Here is a 23476-nt window from a genome sequence, read left to right as displayed (position 1 = left end):
TGACATCTCGAGCAGTTTTCAACACAGCCGCCGGGTGGCAGCAGTGCGACGCCACGAATGCTATAGCTGCAGTAATAACTCCGTCGAAGAAGAAAAAGGGCGGAAGTTGGCATGTTTCGACGACAGCGAAAGACAAAAAGAGCCACGACCACGGATTATTAAGTCAAAAAACATCCAAAATGTTGAAAGAGTTGGTGCAGGAGCGACTAATGGCGGCGGCTGATGAAATATTCGCGCTGTTTGAACGAACGATAGCGTCCTACGAGGAGGAACTTTCTACAACCAGAGAGGAGAAGAAGCGACATCGACAACAACTGGAAGCTGCTAGCAAACCCCACAATAAAGGTGTGTTTCAAGCAATTATCTACGAACACATACATTATTTTTGCTTATTGTCTTTTAGTACACATTTTACTGTATCTATTGACACATTTTAGAGGCTATTTAGTGTACAATGTCGGAGTAGCGCCGCAATGACTGTTATTGTTCCGGGTCACTCACAGACGAGGACACTGCGCATGTGCAATCCACCTATACCGGTTTAAATCCCCATGGCCGATGTTCAAACACAACAAGCTCAAACTGACACTGACTCTAATTAAATCGCGTGACTCTGAGGGACTTTTGAGGAGGAAATATTGTTGCGTCGCAAACTTCGGCGTGGTGTTGCTTCCTTATTTGTGATTAGCCCGAGCTGTTTATCAGACCCAACCCGTGTCTCTTCTTATAAGACACCTGAAGTGAATATGACAACGTGCCACATTTATGACACATAGCGGGGTAAAAAAACAACAACAACCGATAGCCGTGTCATTTGTCCAGAATCTTAAATCCTCCTAGATCGACCCAATTAGGGAAAAAATACCGGCACTCTGTAGGGTTGTACGGTACACCAGTACTAGTACAGTATCGCGGGACTAATGAATGAAAAACGATACTATACTCTGATTTAAAAAGTACCGGTTTGCCATTTATTTCTTTTTAACAGGCATGACGGTGCGTGACATTGCTGGTTTTACGAGCAGAGGAGCATGTTCGGCAGCGCACGCACACAGAGTACTTACAAGCAGACACAGTGTGTAGACAGAAAAGGGAGAACGGACTCATTTTGGCGTAAAAAGTAAAGATAAAGGTGAAGTTCTAACACTGAAACACCCTCAGGAAGAGCTGCTTTAAGACATGGCTAGCTAGCTAGCTAGCTGCTAATGTCCATCCATACTTCTAAATCACTAATCCTTGTCTCCATGGCGACAAATAAAGTACGTTTCTTACAAGTAATCACTGGAGGACGAGGAATAGCTAAACATGCTTCACTACACACCGTAGCTCACCGGCGTCTCAATGTAAACAAACACCATGGGTGGATCTACACCTGACATCCACTGTAATGATACCAAGTACAATAGCGTATCTAGTCGTTACTACTATGATTACATCAATATTTTTTAGCATCACAAAATCCTTTTTCGTTTTTTTTTATTCATATTATGTTTATAAAGTCAGTAAATATGTCCCTGGACACATGAGGACTTTGAATATGACCAATGTATGATCCTGTAGCTACTTGGTATCGGATCGATACCCAAATGTGTGGTATCATCCAAAACTAATGTCAAGTATCAAAGAAGAGAAGAATAAGTGATTATTACATTTGAACAGAAGTGTAGATAGAACATGTTCAAACAGAAAGAAAGCAGATATTAACAGTAAATGAACAAGTAGATTAATAATCAATTTTTACAGTTTGTCCCTCATAATGTGTACAAAATAATAGGTGTATAAATGACACAGCAGACTAATTAGGAGTCTTTGTTTGTTTACTTACTACTAAAAGACAAGTTCACTATTTTATTTAAGGACTAAATGACAATAATAAACATATGTTTCATGTACACTAAGATTTTTTGTTTAAATAAGACAATAATGACATTTTTTTGTGGTCCCCTTTATTTAGGAAAGTGTCGAAAAGTATCAAAGTACATTTTGGTATGGAGACAAGCCTACTTGGAGCAATGAATTCATGGAAACATCACAACATTTGTATCATGTGGGTCAATCAGCCGATCAATACACAGGAACTTGATTCCTATTCACAAACCAAAAACCGAATCCAGTACAGAGTGTAAAGCAAAATACCTACAGGAATAATTCATCTATTAAAAGGCTACCAAACCAAGAAATGACTAACAAAATATTCTTAGGAGCGATGGATATTACAATGAAAACTTACTCACCAGTTGAAAAGAAAAGTATCGAAAAGTACCGAAAAGTAACAAAATACATTTTGGTACCAGCCCCCAGACACTTTTTTTTCTCTAAATGTGCCCCCCCCCCTCTCAAAATAATTTCCCAGGCCTGCACTAAACATATCATGCTCCTTATTCTGCTCACTAAAGAGACGCTATCCTCGGCGCGCCAGCTTAGTAGATTGTTGAAGTTTGCACGTGTTTTAATGTGGCTCCGCCCCTCAGAGTCTAAAAAAAACAACATAATTGCCCCGAAAGAAGAGTGCTGGAGTATGGAGGTCACAGGAATGACTAGCTTTCTGCATGGAGGACAAGGTTCCATACCCGAGTGTCGAGCATTCGTGCCATTGGTTCAGCCTAGTTCTTAAAGGCCTACTGAAAGCCACTACTAGCGACCACGCAGTCTGATAGTTTATATATCAATGATGACATCTTAACATTGCAACTAGAGTTGGGTATCGTTTGAATTCGAACGATTCCGATTCCAATTCTTTGTTTCGATTCCGATTCCTGACGATCCTCGATTCCGATTCTTTTAGGAGGCGGGGTCAAAAAAAAGTTTAGGATATTTTAAATGAGCTAGCTAACCTACAGTCTTTCTGAATGAAATAGTCTGACATTCTCCATCAATTTTAATTCTATTAACTTTTTATGAACTTTACTATAAATTCCTCACAAGGCTGATTTCAACTAGAATATAAATATCAAATCTATGAACTTGAATATAAATATTATAAATTATGAATACATTTTCCCAGGGGTACACTTTCCTCAAGAGAGCTTTATTTTTGAAAACCTCATGAAAACACATTTACGCACACAAGTGTATGATGCTGCAGGAAACCTCATGAAAACACATTTACACACACAAGTGTATGATGCTGCAGGAAACCTCATGAAAACACATTTACACACAAGTGTATGATGCTGCAGGAAACCTCATGAAAACACATTTACACACAAGTGTATGATGCTGCAGGAAACCTCATGAAAACACATTTACACACACAAGTGTATGATGCTGCAGGAAACCTCATGAAAACACATTTACACACACAAGTGTATGATGCTGCAGGAAACCTCATGAAAACACATTTACACACACAAGTGTATGATGCTGCAGGAAACCTCATGAAAACACATTTACACACATAAGTGTATGATGCTGCAGGAAACCTCATGAAAACCCATTTACACATAAGTGTATGATGCTGCAGGAAACCTCATGAAAACACATTTACACATAAGTGTATGATGCTGCAGGAAACCTCATGAAAACACATTTACACACAAGTGTATGATGCTGCAGGAAACCTCATGAAAACACATTTACACACATAAGTGTATGAGGCTGCAGGAAACCTCATGAAAACACATTTACACACAAGTGTATGATGCTGCAGGAAACCTCATGAAAGCACATTTACACATAAGTGTATGATGCTGCAGGAAACCTCATGAAAACACATTTACACACACAAGTGTATGATGCTGCAGGAAACCTCATGAAAACACATTTACACACACAAGTGTATGATGCTGCAGGAAACCTCATGAAAACACATTTACACACATAAGTGTATGATGCTGCAGGAAACCTCATGAAAACACATTTACGCACACAAGTGTATGATGCTGCAGGAAACCTCATGAAAACACATTTACACACACAAGTGTATGATGCTGCAGGAAACCTCATGAAAACACATTTACACACAAGTGTATGATGCTGCAGGAAACCTCATGAAAACACATTTACACATAAGTGTATGATGCTGCAGGAAACCTCATGAAAACACATTTACACACATAAGTGTATGATGCTGCAGGAAACCTCATGAAAACACATTTACACAAAAGTGTATGATGCTGCAGGAAACCTCATGAAAACACATTTACACACAAGTGTATGATGCAGCAGGAAACCTCATGAAAACACATTTACACACACAAGTGTATGATGCTGCAGGAAACCTCATGAAAACACATTTACACACATAAGTGTATGATGCTGCAGGAAACCTCATGAAAACACATTTACACACACAAGTGTATGATGCTGCAGGAAACCTCATGAAAACACATTTACACATAAGTGTATGATGCTGCAGGAAACCTCATCAAAACACATTTACACACAAGTGTATGATGCTGCAGGAAACCTCATGAAAACACATTTACACATAAGTGTATGATGCTGCAGGAAACCTCATGAAAACACATTTACACACATAAGTGTATGATGCTGCAGGAAACCTCATGAAAACACATTTACACAAAAGTGTATGATGCTGCAGGAAACCTCATGAAAACACATTTACACACAAGTGTATGATGCAGCAGGAAACCTCATGAAAACACATTTACACACACAAGTGTATGATGCTGCAGGAAACCTCATGAAAACACATTTACACACATAAGTGTATGATGCTGCAGGAAACCTCATGAAAACACATTTACACACACAAGTGTATGATGCTGCAGGAAACCTCATGAAAACACATTTACACATAAGTGTATGATGCTGCAGGAAACCTCATCAAAACACATTTACACACAAGTGTATGATGCTGCAGGAAACCTCATGAAAACACATTTACACACAAGTGTATGATGCTGCAGGGTCGTCAGACATAAGTATCGGTGAAACGTCCTGGTACATCTGCAGCTCTCTCTCCACTCCTTTCTTGATGGACATGGAGCTCTGTTATTTCGCGGTTATTTCATTTTTTTTTTGTAAAGTAAAGCCACACTTTGGACCGCCGACGCCCGCTATCCATGCTTGAGCTTGACTGACTCCCTCGGCTATGCTAACACTTCCGGCGGTGGGCTCTTCTTCGTTGGTGCTCAGCGGCTTCTTCTTCCGGTTCGGCTGACTTTTTTTTTTTTTTTTCCGGTCGGCGGATTGGGTATCGAAAATAGGAATCGAAATTTAAACTTTTGAACGATTCCTGGAGAATCGGAAAGTTAGTCGATACTCGATACCCAACCCTAATTGCAACACATGCCAATACGGCCGGGTTAACTTATAAAGTGACATTTTAAATTTCCTACTAAACTTCCGGTTGAAAACGTCTATGTATGATGACGTATGCGCGTGACGTCACGACGGCAACGGAAGTATTCGTACCCAATGTGTCACCATACAAACTGCTCTGCTTTCATGGAACAATTCCACAGTATTCTGGACATCTGTGTTGGTGAATCTTTTGCAATTTGTTTAATGAACAATGGAGACTGCAAAGAAGAAAGTTGTAGGTGGGATCGGTGTATTAGCGGCGGACTACAGCAACACAATCAGGAGGTTGTGTTGTGTTTGAGCTGGATAGCAGACGCACTACCGTGAGTACAGCTTTGGCTTCCAAACATTTGATCGCTTGCCCGTACGTGCGTGTCGCTATGTGCATGTCACGTACGTAACTTTGGGGAAGTATATGTTTCTTGCCGACTCCGATAGCGGCCGGGGTGTCGCCGAAAGCTACAACGCCCGCCGCCGCTCCGTAGCTAAGTTAGCTTCAATTGTTAAGCTTCGCCAAGCTGGAAATTATTAACCGTGTATTTACATGTTCATGGTTTAATAGTATTGTTGATCTTCTGTCTATCCTTCCAGTCAGGGGTTTTTTAAATGTTTGTTTCTATCTGCATTTGAGCCCGATGCTATCACGTTAGCTCCGTAGCTAAAGTGCGTCAACGATGTGTTGTCGTGGAGATAAGTCACTGTGAATGTCCATTTCGCGTGCTCGACTCTCATTTTCAAGAGGATATAGTATCCCAGGTGGTTTAAAATACAAATCCATGATCCACAATAGAAAAAGGAGAGAGTGTGGAATCCAATGAGCCAGCTTGTACCTAAGTTACGGTCAGAGCGAAAAAAGATACACCCTGCACTGCCTCTGTAACGACTACTCTTGCGTTCCAAAAAGTTCGAAAAAATTAAAATAAAGTAATGCAGAGTAGTCTTGAGGAGGAGGTGTTTGACTCACTAAATTCCTTAATAAGCACTCGCGGAGATATGTCGAGATTCCAAATGATCATAATTTATTTTCACAAACAAAAAATATTCTCCGTGGTTGACTTTCAACATAATCAAAATAACTTATTTAGCGTGGCTTCAAAAATAACTAGTTTAGCGTGGCTTCAAAATAAGTTGTTTTAGCCTGGCTTGTTTAGCGTGGCTTGTTTAGCGTGGCTTGTTTAGCGTGGCTTGTTTAGCGTGGCTTGTTTAGCGGTAAACAAACTGTTTCACTCCTCACTCCTTCAACATGATGGACAGACCAAAGGTACCCAGCTGTCCTGTCTTCTTAATTATAGGAGGAGGAAGTGGCTCACCAGTAGGAGCGTGAGCAGCTAAAAACAATCAGTCAATCACAATGAAATCTAAAACATCCAATAATTCATTAACATCATTCTTGACATTATTTGATTTCATTGTCAAACAATTAATAAATAAATAATATAGATAGGTTCCAACAGCCTCTCTAGTCCTTCACTCTAACGTTCCTCATCCACGAATCTTTCATCCTCGCTCAAATTAATGGGGTAATCGTCGCTTTCTCGGTCCGAATCTCTCTCGCTCCATTGTAAACAACGGGGAATTGTGAGGAATACTAGCTCCTGTGACGTCACGCTACTTCCGGTATAGGCAAGGCTTTTTTTTATCAGCGACCAAAAGTTGCGAACTTTATCGTCGTTGTTCTCTACTAAATCCTTTCAGCAAAAATATGGCAATATCGCGAAATGATCAAGTATGACACATAGAATGGATCTGCTATCCCCGTTTGAATTTTAAAAAATCATTTCAGTAGGCCTTTAATGCCTGTCCTTATTGCAAATAATTTCTGGTTGCCCAAAAGTTGCCCATGGGCACAAAGCACCAGTCTGATGGGGTCGCTCTGCCGTGGGTTTGTGTTCCTCAGACTTCCAGCAGCTGATTGGTCCCACTCAGACGCAGGTGGTGAGGATCTCCACTCTTAAGCAGAAGGATCCACGGCCCCCCTGCATCAAAGAAGAAGAGGTGGAGCCACAGCCCCCCTGTATGAAAGAGGAAGAGTTCCGGACCCCTCGGGAGGGCGAGTGTCTTCCTGATCTCACCAAGTTGCCACTGACTGTCGTCTCGTTGAAGACCGAAGACAAATCGCCGGAGTCCTCGCAGCTTCGTCACAGTCCAAGTGAGGAGAACAAAGGGGTGGAGCCTCCGAGCTGCAGCATGACAACAGGAGCTGATGGAGACCCCCGTGGAGCTCCACTGTCCTTTGAGCCTTTGAGCAGCGATACAGACTGGGAAGGTGATATCAGGACTCAAACCGACAACGGACACTTTGAGCGTTCTAAAAAATGTTTTACCTGCACGTTTTGTGCCAAAAGATTCACCCTGAAGACAAATTTGACTCAACACATCAGAACGCACACCGGAGAAAAACCTTTCAGTTGCTTGATTTGCCGGAGTACATTTTCCCGCAGGTCCACTTTAAAAAGGCACACGGGGACGCACGCGGGGGAAAAACCTTTCGCTTGCTCGATTTGCCATAACCGATTCGCCCAAAAGACCGCTCTGGCGTCACACATGCGGACGCACACGGGAGAAAAACCCTTCGGCTGTTCAGTGTGCGGGAACAGGTTCTCGCACAAGTCATATCTGGTGTCACACATGCGGACGCACACGGGAGAAAAACCTTTCAGGTGTTCAGTTTGCGGGAGTACGTTTTCTCAAAGGTCCACTTTAAAGAGACACTTGCGAACACACACAGGAGAAAACACCTCTTAGTTGCTCATTTTGTGGTCAACGCGTTTGTCCAGAGTTGAGATTAAACATGTTGGTTTTTTTATTTTTCATAAATCTGCCAAAAAGAAAATAGGATGGAAAACATTTATGTATTTCAATTACAAACTGCATTTTTTCTGCGAAAACCACATTCAGACCAGAGAATGACTCACTGTGGAAGTATCTCTTCTCCCTTCTTGTTTTTCAACCTTTTCGTTCCAGTTAACAGTGCACCATTTGTCCAAACGGTCGGTACTTCCGCTGTTGTTGTGTCATGTGCTCCCCCCCCCCTCTCAAACTGAGCCTACTCCCTCCCTCCCACTTTGTATTTAGTGTAAAAAGAACACTCAGCGCACATTCCTTCCGTACTTGCTACAAATGTGACCTGTGCCTTTTGATTTGCTCGTGCTTGTCAGATAAATCTAAGAAAGACAATTTTGTTTGACTACTTGATTAGAGAATTTCCAATACACCTTAACACCTTGTCATTTAATGTGTAGAATTTTGAGGACTAAAATGACATTTATTCCAATTTGGAATAAGGCTGTAACGTAACAAAATGTGGGGAAAGTGAAGTGCTGTGAATACTTTTCGGATTCACTTGGTGGAACTCCTAATGACCACAGGCCAAAGCAAGTGCAGGAAGGAACCGACTTCTGAACAAAGTAATTGAAGATGACATCATTGGAATCTAACTGTACTCAACTAAAATAAAACTGACTGGGACAAGGTGGAGAGTTAACGAGACTCTTTCCAGGTACCAGCAGAACCTTTAGGGACACGTGTTGTACAATAAAAGTTTGTCTTTGTTTAAGATCATCTACGGCGTCTTCAATGATCCATCGCCCAAGAGGAGGAGACAGGCCAAGACACAACACTGGCCTGAGGTCTACTGGGTGTGAGACATGGTCCGAGTCATTGTCAATATTGATCATTAAGAGTTGTATCGAAATATAAATTACAGAGGAGTAGTTTGTGTTGGGTCAAATCCCACATATTTGGAAAATGTAACCATCACCATGATTCTTACAAGAAAAGATACACGATGACAATGATGTTCTTCATTTGATATCCTCGATGCATATATATATATATATATATATATATATATATATATATATATATATATATACATACATACATACATACATACATACATATATATATATATATAAAGTTAAAGTACCAATCATTGTCACACACACACACTAGGTGTGGCGAAATGTTTCTCTGCATTTCACCCATCACCCTTGATCACCCCCTGGGAGGTGAGGGGAGCAGTGAGCAGCAGCGGTGGCCGTGCCCAGGAATAATTTTTGGTGATTTAACCTCTAATTCCAACCCTTGATGCTGAGTGCCAAGCAGGGAGGTAATGGCTCCCATTTTTATAGTCTTTGGTATGACTCGGCCGGGGTTTGAACTCACAACCTACCCATCTCAGGGCGGACACTCTAACCACTATATATATATATATATATATATATATATATATATATATATATATATATATATATATATATATATATATATATATATATATATATATATATATATATATATATATATACATATACATATACATATATATATTTTTTTTTTTACTGGAAAAAAATAATACATAAAAACAAAAATAGAAATAGTATATATAAATTATTTTTTTCATTCCAGAATAAAAAATAAATAAAAAAATAATAATACATATATATATATGTATATATATTTGTCAATATTGCTAATTAAGAGTTGTATCGAGGAGTAGTTTGTGTTGATAAATAAAATATATGTATATATATATATATATATATATATATATATATATATATATATATATATATATATATATATATATATATATATACTTAAACTTACCAGTTTAAGTAAAATAAAAAATATATATATGTATATATATATATAAATATATGTATATATAAATATATATATAGAAAAAATATATAGAAACAAAATATATATATATATATATATATATATATATTTTTTTTTTTTTTTTTTTTTTTAACTTAAACTGGTACAATTCTGGAGACTGAGCTGGCAGTTTTTTGCAGTAAAATCTGAAGGGTTTTTTTAACAGTGTATGTAAAAAAAAGATTCTAATAATCATTTGCATAAGCAATTATAAACATGTATTGTACAGGTATACATGTATATTGATATACTATTGACTATCATAAGTGGCCCTCTGAGAGCAAGCATAACTGCGATGTGGCCCTCTATGAAAACAAGTCCACCATGCCTGCTGTAAATTCGTGTTTTCACTCGCCTCTAGGAAAATTGCTGTGGAAATGAAAGTTGGATTGTATTCTTCAATACCGCCGCGAGATGGCAGCAGTGTGACGTCACGAAGGCTTCAGCCCCGGAAGAAGAAGAAATGCGGAAGTTGGCGCCTTTCAACTGCGACAAAAGACAAAGAACGACGAAGACGAAGTTTGAGTTGAAAAACATTACAAATGTTGAAAGAGTTGGTGAAGGAGCGACTCATGGCGGCGGCCGATGAAATATTCGCGCTGTTTGAAAGAACCATCGCGTCGTACGAGGAGGAACTTTCTCGAACACGAGAGGAGAAGACTGTTCACAATGAAGGTAGGTTTTAACACCTAACTATCTCAACAATGTCTCTCTTAATGTTTGGCTTAAGTGGTAAAAAAAAAAAGGCGTTTTATTGGCTTTGAAATGTAACATCGTCAAGAAAAATGTGTTTTCTTGAACAAAAAATAATGGCTGTGTCCACATTTCCCCCCACCACACACTTCCTGGTTGTGTCACGTGGTCTCATCTTTATATATGACGTCATGAAAGGAAGACGTCCGACGTCATGGCCGCCTAGGAACGAAAATAGAACGAAAGTGAAACAATCCAAAGTGTTTATTTATATTCAATGTAGGTTTTACAGGAGGTGGAAGACTCTGTTGGGAGACTTTGATCCATTTTAGAGTAATATTACCAACATTTATTTATTGTTAAACAGAATATTCTCAACATGATACACTAAATATTTCCAGTTTGTCATCACAACATATCTGAAAAAGAGTAGGAAGAAGCCGAGTTTATTTAACAATACCCCTTTCCTTTTTCATAGTCCTTTCTTACATATAGAGGTCCCATGAATAAATAGTTAATTATAATAATAATAATAGATTGTATTTGTAAAAAGCACTTTCCATTGAGCAAACAACCTCAAATTGCTACTAACCTCTTAAGGGCCAAGTTGTTTGTTTACATGCTTTTTTAAAAATTCTCATTGCTATTTGGGCTTATTGGACCCTAATAAGAATAAATACTAAAAATCATCTTTTGATATGATGTACTTAGTCCATAAGTACACAAACGTGTACTTCATGTTTAGTGACATGCTAATTCTTACTTTTACACTTTTTTTTTCCAAATTCCATTGTATGTTATACTCTTCTGACACCACCAGATGGCAGTATAAGTGTCCACATAAGCGGCCATAAGACCCCAATTCAGTAGTGTACACAATTTTGGAAATAAGAGCTAAAAGGTGCTGTCCACGCATGTGGCCACTAAGCCTTTAGAGGTTCTACAGTGTATTAAAAAATTACATAAAAAGATAATAAAATAATAAAAACTAGAACTAGCACGCATATATCTAAAAAAAAGGCTTTTTTAAAAAGAAGGGTTTTTAAGCCTTTTTTAAAAGCATCCACAGTCTGTGGTACCTTCAGGTGGTCAGGGAGAGCGTTCCACAGACTGGGAGCGGCGGAGCAGAAAGCCCCGTCTCCCATTGTTCGTAGCTTTGTCCTCGGAGGTTGGAGGAGGTTAGTTGGTCCGGAGCGGAGGTGTGGTGTGGAGGATTTGGGGGTGAGCAGTTCTTTGAGGTAGAGGGGGGGGGGGGGCATTTCCATGGAGGCACTGGTGGGTTAGTAGGGAGACTTTGTATTCACTGTAACTCGGGGGGGGGGGGGGGGCAATAGACTACAGACTCTGATTACATAGAACACATTGTTTATTAAAAAATAACCAAATAACAATATCTTATAATAAATAAAAATATTAGAGGAATAAAGAAGCCTACAATTTTTGGTTGTTTTCCGCTCCATTTGCAGAATGGTGATATACGATATATATCTCCATATTTTTTCCGTAAAGTATAAACAAAACAGTCCTAGTTACCTGAGTATACTAAGTATGTCATTATTAGTAAGTCAATATTTTGACTTAGTAATTTGATGTTAGTTTGTCTAAATTGTCAGACGATGGCTTCTCTGATGTCTCCATCATGTCCAGAAGTCTCTTCTTTATCTGGACGTCGTCTTCTACTGCATTCAGCAACTTGGTCTCCATTGGAAGTTTTCCTTTTAGTCTGTCCTGCTTGTGGCTGTTGAGTTTTGCATAGTGAAAAAAAAAATCATTTTTATAAGGATTTTTACAAAATGACATTCAATAATCATGAATACATTATTTGGGATAAAGCCACTTTAGCACAGGTTTAAGAGTTTTTGATTGATTGATTGAGACTTTTATTAGTAGGTTGCACAGTGAAGTACATATTCCGTACAATTGACCACTAAATGGTAACACCCCAATAAGTTTTTCAACTTGTTTAAGTCGGGGTCCACTTAAATTGATTCATGATACAGATATATACTATCATATATACTATCATCATAATACAGTCATCACACAAGATAATCACATTGAATTATTTACATTATTTACAATCAGGGGTGTGGAGGGGGGCGGGGGGTAGGATATGGACAGCAAGTAGTGGACATAGAGAGAGAGAGAGAGAGAGAGAGAGAGAGAGAGAGAGAGAGAGAGAGAGAGAGATCAGAAGGCATAAGAAAAAGTATCTGCATTTGATTGTTTACATTTGATTATTAGCAATCCGGGGAGGGTGTTAGTTTAGGGTTGTAGCTGCCTGAAGTTGAACTTTTATTGCGGTTTTGAAGGAGGATAGAGATGCCCTTTCTTTTATACCTGTTGGGAGCGCATTCCACATTGATGTGGCATAGAAAGAGAATGAGTTAAGACCTTTATTAGTTCGGAATCTGGGTTTAACGTGGTTAGTGGAGCTCCCCCTGGTGTTGTGGTTATGGCGGTCATTTACGTTAAGGAAGTAGTTTGACATGCACTTCGGTATCAGGGAGGTGTAGCGGATTTTATAGACTAGGCTCAGTGCAAGTTGTTTAACTCTGTCCTCCACCTTGAGCCAGCCCACTTTAGAGAAGTGGGTAGGAGTGAGGTGGGATCTGGGGTGGAGGTCTAGAAGTAATCTGACTAGCTTGTTCTGGGATGTTTGGAGTTTAGATGTGAGGGTTTTGGAGGTGCTAGGGTACCAGGAGGTGCATGCGTAATCAAAAAAGGGTTGAATGAGAGTTCCCGCTAGAATCTTCAAGGTGCTTTTGTTGACCAGAGAGGAAATTCTGTAGAGAAATCTCGTTCGTTGGTTGACCTTTTTGATTACCTTGGTTGCCATTTTATCACAGGAAAGGTTAGCCTCTAGAATGGAACCTAGGTAGGTGACCTCATCTTTCCTGGTGATAACACTGTCACCTACTTTTATGGTGAAGTCATTGACTTTCTTGAGGTTGATGTGGGAAGAGGTTATTTACAACAACGTCGGGAAACAATGTGTGTCAATCAAGCACTTATAGGTATTTTAATTTTGACAGAAAAGAAAAACATTTAATGCAACTGCAGTTTTACTTAACTCAATATTATTTATTACAAGAAACTACTCCACGCATTTTTAATACAAGCCTATTTAAATACATATAAAACAGCTGAACTTGAATATATGCTTGCCATCTTGACTTCTGATTCCAAAGCAAGTATTTTTGTCACACTGTTGTCAAATGTCATATGTGACCTGTGCTGGCAAAATGAGTCACAATGAGGACATTTTAAAAACGGAGTTATTGTTATTTACACATTCTCCATCTAAAGACCTTCTAAATCAGGGGTGTCAAACATACGGCCCGAGGGCCGGATCAGGCCCGCCAACAGGTTTTATCCGGCCCGAGGGATGAGTTTGCCAAGTATAAAAATTACCCTGAAATTTTTGAATGCAAAAAAAATGTTCTAAATAGGTGTGTAACGGTACACAAAAATTTCGGTTCGGTACGTACCTCGGTTTAGAGGTCACGGTTCGGTTCAATTTCGGTACAGTAAGAAAACAACAAATTATAAATTTTTGGGTTAGTTATTCAACAAATTTGTAAACAATGGCTTTATCCTTTTAACATTGGGAACACTATAATAATTCTTCCCACGTTAATCAACATTAAACTGCCTCAAGTTGTTGCTCAGATTAAATAAAATGACACAACTTTTCTTCTACATATAAAAAGTGCAACATTAAACAGTTTCAAGTCAACTCATCATGCTTAATTTATTACAGCATTTGGGAAGTCTGAAGTTGATTTTTATTATGTAAATATTATATTTTTATCAGCATGTGAGAGCAGGGACCCTGCCATTCAAAACTAGGCTGCTGCATTACTAATGATTCATGTAACTATAGCTGAAAAAAATAGTACAATAGCAATAGGAGAGACTATTCAACCCTGAACACCATGGAGTTCATGTAGGATTAATGATGCACTTACATTATTATATCAACTATCAGAGACAGAAACTCTTCATTTAACATAATGTCCTTTTTTGCTGCTTCAACACAGCTCAATCAACACAGAAAAAGGTCAACTGAAATAACAGACAGACAGGGCTTTGCTGTCCGTAACACACACACACACACACACACACACACACACACACACACACACACACACAGCAAAATGAGCTAACGTTACGCTGAAAGCAAATTATTATATTTCTAGAAGGTCAACGGGCTCATAGTGATGTTACTAGTAGTTGACTGTGAGGTGTTTATTATCATTTGGGGAGAGTCCGCAGCCTGATGATTACCTGCTAAACACTGACTACATGCGCTCTGAATACGCACTGCTGATTGGCTGCTACCGCTCTGTTTGTGACCAATCAGATGGTTGTGTGGGTGGGACAATGCTGGGTGGAGTTCTGACAGAGACAGGCAGAAGGAAGCGGAGCAGCTTATTAAGACTAGCTTAGGCGGCTACTTTATTGTTGTTCGTGTGGAAACTCGTTCTGTACACCTCCGAACCGAACCGAACCCCCCGTACCGAAACAGTTCAATACAAATACACGTACTGTTACACCCCTAGTTCTAAATGTGTCCACTGGATGTCGCAACAGCAATTCTTTGTAGATGATGCTATATATGTACAAAATAAACCACATGATGTTAGTACATCAGTCGAGGAAAATGATCAAACTACATAAATAACATACTGTAATTTGATTTTGATGTAATTATTTTATCTTGATAGATTGAAAATGAACACCAATGAGTTGACTGATGAACATTATCACATACTTTATTTAGAAAATATAAATAACGACAAATGAAGTATATATACTATTAACCGCAACAGGTAATTGTAAAAAAAACAAAACAACAACATTATGATTTGTACAATTTTAGAATGCGCTTGTTCTATTTTTAATCAAAGAAAACAATCTGAAGTTGTCTTTATTTTTAAGTTATCGTGCCGTGATTTTACCAGTCCGGCCCACTTGGGAGTAGATTTTTCTCCATGTGGCCCCCCAACTACAATGAGTTTGACACCCCTGTTCTAAATGATACATGGTTTGTTGGAATTGGACAGAAAATGACTGAGTTACATCCGATTGAAGTCGACCAAGTTTGAGGGTCCGTTTTGAGAAAAACCAGCTTACTGTTCCAGAACAGAATGTTCCAAAACAAAACTCCATAGCAACCATACCTTAAAAGTCCTTGTAGCAACACCAAAATTGGTACAATTAAAGTCAAATCCCATGTGTAAAGGAAAAATATGTATTCAACTCTATTGAAAACGGTTATGTACAAAAATGTCAACACTGTTATGTCACAGTTTTTTTGTTCACTGGTCAGTTTGTCAGCTGGTCAGCTGTCCGTAATATTCCTGACCAGCAGCACTAAGAAGATTCGCCAGTGAATTTAGCGCACTTGCAACCGCCTGTGTACCCTCTCCACCTTCTAAATCCATTACGGAATGTAAAACAGTCTAACTTATCCACAAAAATAATAATTAAATATTCCAAAATCACCTTTTTTCACCAGATATTCCGCTCAAATTACTGTGTTGTTTTTCATCAGGGCGCAGCCATGATACCACAATGCACCGCGCGGGGTGATTCAACCAATGAGGGTACGCCTCACAGCGACCGCCTAGCAACAAGCCGGATTTGTTTACGTCGGGACAGGTTTAAAAACTCGAATTCTATTGGTTCAGAATGGCGTCGTCGGGAATTCCATGCTCATTTTTAGAAAGTAGGTCAACTTGGCATCACAATGATAGCAAATATGGCTAGGGGGATTCCCCCTTATTGCCGCCAGTGAGCGTTGAAAACACTGGATTTTCTCAAGGAATTTGAACACTTAGGACTAATTTCTGAAGACATACCTCGTACAAAACCTTCAAATAAAGGTGATTTAAGATGTTTTCTTGCTATTTCCATGATTGGGATCGCTAGATTGTGGCTTTATGGACTCATTTTTGTGAAAATCTCAATTTCAACCAAGATAACATTTTTTTCACTTATTTGCCTGTAGCTCAAAATTAGCCTGCGCGCATTCCGACTCATTTTGCCAGCACGGGTCACATATTCAAACAAATATGATTCCACATTGTTGGAGAGCATTTGGAATTGCAGTGCAGTTCATATAAAAAATGTTTTGATGCCCCATCTATCTGCCTTTTAACAATATGACTTCCTAGCAATGAAGTTAGCGCCCACATACCTGAAGTAGAGCTCTTTTCTCTTTCACCGCAGAAGATTGTGGATTGCTCCTATTGGAATCTTGCTGCTCTTGTACATCTTTGGGCGTATCTTTGTCTGTCGAGGGTGAATGGAGAATCCCAACTCCCGTGAGAGCTTGTGTCAATATCTGATGTTTCTATTCCAAATGGAATGGATGTAGTTGATGGAGAAGCGCCCCAGATCTGCTGGCATAGTTGGAAGTACAACAAAACCACTTCTTCTTCCACCTGCGTCCACTGCTTGTCTGGACTTTCCACAAATCACTTTCAGTTTAGTGCCGATAGTTGTTTTTGTCATGTCCTCTTTCCGATGAGGAAATTCCTCAGATGTCCCTCCAAGTCCGTACCGTTCCAAAATAGGGTAAGACTGTCACCATACTTGGACTGGCAAGTTTCCCAGTCAACACTTTGTTGAGTTTTGTTAACTTTAAAGGCCTACTGAAATGATTTTTTTTTATTTAAACGGGGATAGCAGATCTATTCTATGTGTCATACTTGATCATTTCGCGATATTGCCATATTTTTGCTGAAAGGATTTAGTATAGAACAACGACGATAAAGATTGTAACTTTTGGTATCTGATAAAAAAAAGGCTTGCCCCTACCGGAAGTAGCGTGACGTAGTCAGTTGAACATATACGCAAAGTTCCCTATTGTTTACAATGATGGCCGCATGAAGTGAGAGAGATTCGGACCGAGAAAGCGACAATTTCCCCATTAATTTGAGCGAGGATGAAAGATTTGTGGATGAGTAAAGTGCAAATGAAGGACTAGTGGGGAGTTGAAGCTATTCAGATAGGGAAGATGCTGTGAGAGCCGGGGGTGACCTGATATTCAGCTGGGAATGACTACAACAGTAAATAAACACAAGACATATATATACTCTATTAGCCACAACACAACCAGGCTTATATTTAATATGACACAAATTAATCCTGCATAAAAACACCTGCGTGTTTGTTATGCTAGCTCCTAGCTCCTCTGCTAGCTCCTAGCTCCATAGAACACGCCAATACAATTCAAACACCTGATCAACACACAATCACTCAGCCCAAAAGACCGTTCACCTAACCCAAGGTTCATAAAGCTTATATATTTTTAAAAAGTTACGTACGTGACGCGCACATACGGTCAAGCTATCAAATGTTTAGCAGCCAAGGCTGCATACTCACGGTACCTGGTATTCAGCTGGGAATGACTACAACAGTAAATAAACACAAGACATATATATACTCTATTAGCCACAACACAACCAGGCTTATATTTAATATGCCACAAATTAATCCTGCATAAAAACACCTGCGTGTTTGTTATGCTAGCTCCTAGCTCCTCTGCTAGCTCCTAGCTCCATAGAACACGCCAATACAATTCAAACACCTGATCAACACACACAATCACTCAGCCCAAAAGACCGTTCACCTAACCCAAGGTTCATAAAGCTTATATATTTTAAAAAAGTTACGTACATACGCAAAAAAAAGTTGTGCACATACGGTCAAGCGATCAAATGTTTAGAAGCCAAAGCTGCATACTCACAGTAGCACGTCTGCGTCTTTGTCATCCAAATCAAAGTAATCCTGGTAAGAGTCTGTGTTGTCCCAGTTCTCTACAGGCGTCTGTGTATCCAAGTCAAAAGTCCTCCTGGTTAGAGTCTCTGTTATCCGAGTTCTTCCATCTTGACTGCATCTTTCGGGAATGTAAACAAAGAAGCGCCGGCTGTGTACTGTTGTGGCTGACTACGTTCGAAAAATACGTCCATTTCGCACCGACAACTTTCTTCTTTGCTTGCTCAGCTTCCTTCTCCATAATGCAATGAACATGATTGCAACAGATTCACGAACACAGATGTCCAGAATACTGTGGAATTATGAAATGAAAACAGAGCTTTTTCGTATTGGCTTCAATGTGGAAGGCATACCCGTGTTCGCCGGGCTACGTCACGCGCATACGTCATCCTCCGAGGCGTTTCGAACCGGAAGTTTAGCGGCAAATTTAAAATGTCACTTTATAAGTTAACCCGGCCGTATTGGCATGTGTTATAATGTTAAGATTTCATCATTGATATATAAACTATCAGACTGCGTGGTCGGTAGTAGTGGCTTTCAGTAGGCCTTTAAACTCCAAAACGATGCTTATAAGTAGCTCTACTTCTCTGTCAGTCCACATAGATAATTCTTTCTTGCCGTGACCCGCCATTGTTGCTATATGCCGCCTCCAGAAATGACGTTTTGGATGTTTCTGATTGGCTAAAATGGTCTTAAGTCCTAGACTACAGCGCCCCCAGTATTTTGCCATGTGTATGACACTCAGTGTATGCCTTTGCTTTGGAACAGAGATATTTTTTTAAATGCGCACGTGTGGCTGGAGATCTTGTTAAGACCTTAGTTTAGGCGGTGGCTCTTTGTTGTTAACCCTGTAAGACCCAAATATAGAAAAACCGAAAAAAAACATTATTTGACCTTTCAGATGTTGTTGTAGGAGGCGTTTGATGCAGAAATTGAAGAGTTAAAAAAAAAAATTTTATGTTTCTAGAGAAATGTTGTAATATTGCAACATTTGGGCTTTGATGGGAGCAGAATTTCTGTATTTGTACTCACGTTGTCTGAACAACTAAGGGTTCATTTGCAGGGTTACCATTAATAATAATAATCACACATTAGTTATATTTTTATGAAGTCATTTATGACAAATATAAAAAATATGAAACAAGATAAAACTCTTAAAAAACGCTTTCCCCCCCTCTTTTATAATTGCGACAATTATATAACAAGCTCTAAATGAAATTTGATGCATCTGTTCCACAATAACTACATATGTACATGCTCTAGACATTGTAATAACAACCCAAAAAAAGTATAAAATACATTTTAATTACTTGAATCTGATGAATACAGTCCAATGAAACAAATAGATTTTGTTCGAAGGAAACCTTGAGAGGTTGTGTGAGTTCATGGCCAGAAGGCGTGACTTATAAACAAATGTACGATCCAATTGCCTTGTGAGACTGAACAATAGGACCCAATGACTATGTAAATGTGGTAACAAAATAAAAAAATATATAACAGATTGTTTTTTAGGATGGTTAAAGGTAACGTTGTAATTTTACAACAAGGGGTGTTACAGGGTTAAGGCAGCCGCCTTAACAACAAAACACTGCGGGAAACCCTGATATCAATTAAATATTCTAATTATCTTCTACTATTGGCTTTAGGGTTGTACAGTAAACCGGTATTAGTGTAGTTACGCGATACTAATGAATCATATTTGGTACTATACCGCCTCTAAAAAGTGACCCCCGCCCGTGTCGTCGTCATGTCGTGACATTGCTGGTTTTACGAGTAGAGGAGCACGTTCGGCAGCGCACACACACAGAGTACTTACAAGCAGACACAGCGTGTAGACAAAAAAGGGAGAACGGGCGCATTTTGGTGTAAAAAGTCAAGATAGAGGTGAAGTTCTAACACTGAAACACCCTCAGGAAGAGGTGCTTTAAGACATGGCTAGCTAGCTAACAGCTAACGTCCATCCATCCACAGTGTTTTAGCTACTTATAAATCACTAATCCTCGTCTCCATGGCGACAAATAAAGTCAGTTTCTTACAGGAGGACGAGGAATAGCTAAACATGCTTCACTACACACCGTAGGAGGATACAATAGCTCACCGCCATCACAACGTAAACAAACGCCATGGGTGGATCTACACCTGACATCCACTGTAATGATACCAAGTGCTATGATTACATCAATATTTTTTAGCATCACTAAAATCGTTTTCCTTTTTTTTAAATTTATATTATGTTTATAAAGTCAGTAAATACGTCCCTGAACAGATGAGACCTTAAATTATGACCATTGTATGATCCCGCAACTACTTGGTATCGGATCGACACCTAAATGTGTGGTATCATCCAAAACTAATGTAAAGTATGAAAGAAGAGAACAATAAGTGATTATTACATTTTAACAGAAGTGTAGATAGAACATGTTCAAACAGAAAATATGCAGATATTAACAGTAAATGAACAAGTAGATTAATAATACATTTTTACAGTTTGTCCCTCATAATTTGTACAAAATAATAGGTGTATAAATGACACAATATGTTACTGCATAGACTAATTAGGAGTCTTTGTTTGTTTACTTACTACTAAAAGACAAGTTGTCTAGTATGTTCACTATTTTATTTAAGGACTAAATGACAATAATAAACATATGTTTCATGTACACTAATATTTTTTGTTCAAATAAAGACAATAATTACATTTTTGTGGTCCCCTTTATTTAGAAAAGTATCAAAATACATTTGGTGCCGGTACCAAAATATTGGTATCGGGACAACCCTACTGGGGTGTAATAAGTACAATACTTAAGAGTACAAACACTTCGTAGGACTCAACAAAAGACAAGACTGAAACAGTCAAAGACAACTTTTGACTACAGCAGCACATCTAGCGCCATCTAGCGTCTTGGAATTGCAACTGCACGCAAAGTCTACTATATAATACTTGCAAATGAAACATTATGTACCAACCTGGACAGTTATCAGAATCAACACACGTTTTATTTTTATTTTATTATCAAACAATAACATTCATTAAAACATAAACACACACTAAATCATCAAACAACATATTGGTTCGAAAGTGCATAACTTTGTCATCATTACTTGAAATGTCACACCTCAAATATATTTTGAGCGCTACTGACAGATTATTTAGTTTGTCGTTGTAAATTAACACAACAAAGTTTAAAAAGGGGTCACAGTGTGATTTTGTTTGTACATTTGTAACACTTCCTGCTGGCAGACGGCTAATGTCGAGGGTTTTTATTTGCAGCCAGAAATTCGGTTTCCATTCAACTGTCACGATTTGTTTGTCAGCTGATTCACATTGCCTAAAAAGGTCCAAATCTGGGCTGAAACATGTGTCAGGTTCAAACACTGATGACATCTAATAAACAGACAAGAAGCAAGGAATTAAACGGAGACAGAATTCAATTTAGCTCATTGAGGAGAAACGTCTGGGCTGTACTCTTTGCACAGTCTTCCACCACGCTCTGACGAAAGATTGTACGCCTCCTCTTTTATTTGGACTTTCCCTGATTACATGGCAACAGCTGTTTCTAAAGGGAGGGGGGTCGTAAACAGCCGTCGCCTTTGGTTACAAAACAGTTCAAAGAAAAGGTGCCTGGAGGGGGGTTCAGGTCCTGCTTCCTCTCCGCTTTGTAGATCTCGGGTCAAGACAAAATCTTCCTGTGGATTACAATAGACCAGGGGTCACCAACCTTTTTGAAATCAAGAGCTACTTCTTGGGTACTGATTAATGCGAAGGGCTACCAATTTGATACACACTTAAATAAATTGCCAGAAATAGCCAATTTGCTCAATTTACCTTTAACTCTATGTTATTATTAATAATTAATGATATTTACACTTAATTGAACGGTTTAAAAGAGGAGAAAACACACAAAAAATGACAATTCAATTTTGAAACATAGTTTATCTTCAAATTTGACTCTTTAAAATTCAAAATTCAACCGAAAAAAGAAGAGAACATTTTATTTATTTATTTAGCTAATTAGAATCTTTTTGAAATTTAAAAAAAAATAATTTATGGAACATCATTAGTAATTTTTCCTGATTAAGATTAATTTTAGAATTTTGATGACATGTTTTAAATAGGTTAAAATCCAATCTGCACTTTGTTAGAATATATAACAAATTGGACCAAGCTATATTTCTAGCAAAGACAAATCATTATTTCTTCTAGATTTTCCAGAACAAAAATTTTAAAAGAAATTCAAAAGACTTTGAAATAAGATTTAAATTTGATTCTACAGATTTTCTAGATTTGCCACAATAATTTTTTTGAATTTTAATCATAATAAGTTTGAAGAAATATTTCACAAATATTCTTCGTCGAAAAAACAGAAGCTAAAATTAAGAATTAAATTAAATATTATTTATTATTCTTTACAATAAAAAAAATAAATTTACCTGAACATTGATTTAAATTGTCAGGAAAGAAGAGGAAGGAATTTAAAAGGTAAAAAGGTATATGTGTTTAAAAATCCTAAAATCATTTTTAAGGTTGTATTTTTTCTCAAAAATTGTCTTTCTGAAAGTTTGAAGAAGCAAAGTAAAAAAATTTATGAATTTATTCAAACAAGTGAAGACCAAGTCTTTAAAATATTTTCTTGGATTTTCAAATTCTATTTGAGTTTTGTCTCTCTTAGTATTAAAAATGTCGGGCAAAGCGAGACCAGCTTGCTAGTAAATAAATACAATTTAAAAAATAGAGGCAGCTCACTGGTAAGTGCTGCTATTTGAGCTATTTTTAGAACAGGCCAGCGGGCTACTCATCTGGTCCTTACGGGCTACCTGGTGCCCGCGGGCACCGCGTTGGTGACCCCTGCAATAGACCAAAGAAACCGACACCTTCATGTCGCTTCCCATCCTACACAGTGGATTTTTACAAGCCTTTTGTTTGGTAAGATCAAAGACAGCTTTTGTCTGCTCGCCAGGAACTCATTGAAACATAAAGTTTTGTGATAACTTAGATACAATTATTCTGACAATGTGTCTTTCCTGCCACACACACTGTCCTCTCTTTGACCATGGGAAGACC

At 38.4% G+C, this 23476-nt stretch overlaps 2 protein-coding genes across 2 annotated transcripts in view; both read left to right on the top strand.

Annotated features, from left to right (window-relative positions):
• The window catches only part of LOC133632354 (zinc finger protein with KRAB and SCAN domains 2-like), a 45088-nt gene extending 36294 nt beyond the window's left edge, over positions 1–8794 (top strand). The window contains exon 5 of the mRNA XM_062024735.1: positions 7166–8794. The gene's annotated coding sequence lies outside the window, so the exon portion shown is untranslated. The remainder of the gene's footprint in view (positions 1–7165) is intronic.
• The window catches only part of LOC133632353 (zinc finger protein OZF-like), a 25127-nt gene continuing 1723 nt past the window's right edge, over positions 73–23476 (top strand). The window contains exons 1-2 of the mRNA XM_062024732.1: positions 73–345; positions 10295–10608. Coding sequence (XP_061880716.1) covers positions 10476–10608 — 133 coding nt within the window. The 5' untranslated portion in view covers positions 73–345; positions 10295–10475. The remainder of the gene's footprint in view (positions 346–10294; positions 10609–23476) is intronic.

Source organism: Entelurus aequoreus, linkage group LG17 (assembly GCF_033978785.1).
Source record: "Entelurus aequoreus isolate RoL-2023_Sb linkage group LG17, RoL_Eaeq_v1.1, whole genome shotgun sequence".
NCBI lineage: Eukaryota > Metazoa > Chordata > Actinopteri > Syngnathiformes > Syngnathidae > Entelurus > Entelurus aequoreus.
This window is presented reverse-complemented; position numbering and strand designations above follow the sequence as displayed.